At 30.1% G+C, this 3,970-nt stretch overlaps 1 protein-coding gene across 1 annotated transcript in view; it reads right to left on the bottom strand.

The window, feature by feature from the left end:
- Positions 1-636: 636 nt before the first annotated feature.
- The window catches only part of LOC142317584 (sideroflexin-1-3-like), a 23,523-nt gene continuing 20,189 nt past the window's right edge, over positions 637-3,970 (bottom strand). The window contains exons 5-6 of the mRNA XM_075354140.1: positions 3,883-3,901; positions 637-872 (exon numbers count right to left, since the gene is read on the bottom strand). Of these exons, the coding sequence (XP_075210255.1) occupies positions 637-872; positions 3,883-3,901 (255 nt within the window). The remainder of the gene's footprint in view (positions 873-3,882; positions 3,902-3,970) is intronic.

Raw genomic sequence — 3,970 nt, 5'->3', positions numbered from 1 at the left:
GGAGTTCCAAACTTTTCATTGTCTCCTCTAAATGGTAAGCCTTGCTCTGCAAGAGTGTAAATTACAGCAAAAACTCTATAACATAACGCCAGTATTGCTGCTCTTTTCATATTTCTTCCTCTAGCTTTGAAGTTAAAGTTTTCCCTTTTGATCTTGTTAAGTACGTTAACATAGCATTCCTATGATTTTCCGAATTTTCATGAATTTGAATGATAGGAGGGTTTTTCCAATCATTAAATCCTTCAGAAGTTAATGCTGTTGCAGAAGATGCAATATTTGGAAAGAGTTTACAAACAAAGCAAAAAATGTGGCCTTTTGAGGGAGAGTACACAAGTCATTCTAGAGTATATTTTTCTCCATTGGCTTTTGTTGAATAAAAAATTGCTTTTGTACAAAATCTGGACTGATTCTTATATTCTCGCTTAAAATTTAAAAATGGTGCACAATGATACTGAACTTGAGAAGGGCTCTTCTCTACCGAATATGGCATCATTTTGCGATAAATTTGTCCACAAGCCAACATCTGTTACAGTAGACATATATTTGACATCATCTAAATTTGCAATATCTTGAACTTGGTGTTTCTCATTAGCAGTCTGAAAAAAATTCTGAATATTTGTATTATTTTTCTTTGGCTCATTTGTGTTCAGTAAGTTGCTCTTGAATTAGTTCCATATTATCACTTTGAGTTGGTGCAATGGCCGTGTCCTCACATACAACGTGCTGCATTGCTTCCATTTGAATAGTACTAGTTGGCACATGCATGTAAGCAGTAATCAGTGTTAGCTTCTTTGTCTCATACTCTTGTAGCTTCTTTTTCTTGCGTTTGCAAGCGCCATTTTCAAATATTTTATTCATGCTTAGATTAGAATCTACAACAAAATATTTAAGTTATTAATTATTGTGCATAAATAAAAGTTAATTATTTATTATTAATACAAAAAATAAAATTTTACGTATTTGAACTGTGGTAAGTTTTATTTTGTTTATCGAAATCAGCGAACTATGAAATATACTTTGGTGCAATCTAGTATATAGAAACGAGCAGACCCAATGAGCCAAACGCGTTGATCTTAACCAATACATTTTTATGTTTGTTAGTCATATATGTAGAATTTCTCATTATTTTCGGTCCAGTGTTTTAGTGTTCACTGTTTTTAGAGTAGTGTAATTTTAATTTTGTTAACAATTTGAATGTAGGCCCCTCTTGATCTTGAGGCCCTAGGCTGGAGCCTAGTTAGCCTATAGGAAAATCCGGCCCTGCTTAAAAGTTTTAATTAATTTTTTATTTAGAATATAGCTAGACTTGCAAATTCCACTTGAAAAAGAGCCATTCGCAATATTCAAAAGACAAGAAACCTGCGTATTGATAAAAAAAGAAACTGAATGCTGAAAGAGAACGTAATACAGTAACTATTACTAGCTGCCTGGAATGTGGAAATATACATTTTTAATGCTTTCCCCCGCAATTTTCTGATAGTTTTATGGTATTTTAACAGCAATAAAATCAGGTTACACATTATTAAAAATTTATCTGGTTTATTAACAGCCCAGTACTAGTAATGATATTAAATAATTATCAATGAATTTTTTTGTAAAAAATTTCACTGATATTATCTGAAAGAGAAGCATCGAGGGACCGCCAGAGAAACCTCGTTTAAAATTTGAAGGGAATCATCGAAATCTGAAATCGGGGCAGTTAGTGAATCATCATACGGGCTAGTCAAAATCCCTTTTAAAGTTGGCTAAAAAATGTAAGCAGCAGGAGATAAGGACTAGAATAAGACCATTAGAGTAAGTAAAGGAAGATGAAAGTAATAGAAATATATTGGAGGAAAATCTTGGAAATGTACAGAAAATCATCGAAATGCTTTAAAGGAAAATTCATTAAAAAAAATTAAAGCAAATAAATATACAACAAAATCTGTTGCATTTAATAAAGAATTAAGTAGATTGATTCGTGCACAATCTGTTGTTTCTAATGAACGATTCGCAAAAGTTCTGTATTAACAATATGTAGAATTTCTTCTGTTTCAGTCTGGTTTGGTTCGCACTGTGTACGGCAGCTTTTATGGATTGTTTACACTTGATACGTTTTATGAATTATTTCAACTTTGTCTGCAAGATTTTAAAAGAAATTGTTGTTTTAGTGTCGCATTAATGGTGATAATTATCTTGAACGTTTATTAGATTACCACTGTATTATGAATAATTATTCGCCGTATGCGTAACTTTTTTGGGGTTACGAATCATAAAGATATCTAGTTCTTGATCTCATTTTTATTTATTTGGTATATTAAAAGCTGTTAAGTATGTCCACTCCTGAAACAAGTCAGGTTAGCTCATTACCTCTTCCTCCGATTCAGTATATTAACAACTATTCCGATGAAAATATAAGACGGGGTCGTGCCCCTCGTCCTCCTCCACCTATACATGATACTTACACGATGTTTGGTAATACGTTCAGTGCTGACGATACAATCATAAGACCACTAGAAAGTCAGGTTAGTACCAGATACTAATTTATTATCAGTTATTAATGGATCACACATTTTGTATATATAAATGAATACATTGTTTCAGTTCGTTTATTTTATGCCTGTTATGATTTAGATAACAATGTTTTCCTAACAAGTATAAGCATCATTACAGAACAATACCTGTTTAGTATTATTTAATGATATATGTATGCTTCTAATTTGCAACTGATACAGATATTTTATTAACGGTTATTTAAATTTAATGAAGTTAACATTTTCACCTTAATGGATCGTTCCACATTATAATTCAACAAATAGTAGTATTAACATTTCTGATTCTGATGTAGTAAATTATCCACCTTTTAGGGAAAAAATTCTTTATTTTTAAAGTTTTGTTCTCAAATTAAAAGCAATTTCTCTTTCAACTGTAAATAAGAAAAATAATTTCTGACAGATACAAAATCATTGTAAGTACTAAAAGAAAACTCACAGAAAGAGTAAAGATTAAATTTTCGTTTGGAAAACTTTGGATTCATTTTGTTACATAGATAAATGTGTTTATTGTCCAAAGTTACATTACAATTTTATTTTTATTTAATTTGAGTTTAAAATAAACCATTAAGGGCTATGGGTAACAGGATCAGTTTTCCTTGTAACTCTGACTTATCATTAACATTTGAAAAAAGTATAAAATAAAATATATCAGGTTCTTTACAAGTTAGATCAATTAGGCTGAACTTCAAAGTTGTACAGCGAGTTCAGATTTTCATGAAATTTTTATTTTTAGTAAAACATTTATATATTTTTTCTCATGATTGTAGGTGATGTTAATAAACCCACTGGGTTGGTCTAGTGGTGAACTCATCATTGCAAATTGATTTTGAAATTGAGAGTTATAAGGATCAAATCCTAGTAATTGCAGTTACTTTTATATCAATTCTAGGTAGTGGATAATGATGTTCTTTGAGTGTTTCAATTAACCTCTCACGTGTGGTTAGTTGAAACAATGATTAATGACAAAATGAACCAGACTTTATAAAATAATTTTTTTAATTACATCAACACTTGAATGCTTTCATTTGTCTTTGAAAACTATTATCAGTGACTTCTGCTTGTTATTATGTAGGTGTTGTTGAGTGTTACTACTGACTGCTTTTTTGTATTATATATTCATGTACTTAGTATGTGATTAAAAAGTGTATTGGATTTGAATTATGCCATTTTGTATATAGTGTATTTTTATATTTGATAATTTCAAGAATTTAGGTGTAGCCATTTTTTAAAATATGCTTACAATATGAAGGATGTCAGTGCAGGTGGATTTGTGATTTTATCTATGATGATTGCCAAATAAATGTTGATTCTATATTGTTATGTAGTACTTTAAATTTACAAAACTTACACAGAATATAATCCAAATTCTAATCCACAAAGACATTAAACTAAATTTTAACACTAAATTGCATCACAAAAACACAAATTAACATTTT

The sequence above is a fragment of the Lycorma delicatula genome, chromosome 1, assembly GCF_047948215.1.
Source record: "Lycorma delicatula isolate Av1 chromosome 1, ASM4794821v1, whole genome shotgun sequence".
Lineage (NCBI taxonomy): Eukaryota > Metazoa > Arthropoda > Insecta > Hemiptera > Fulgoridae > Lycorma > Lycorma delicatula.
Note: the sequence above shows the minus strand (reverse complement) of the source record. Positions and strands in the feature narration are given on the sequence as shown.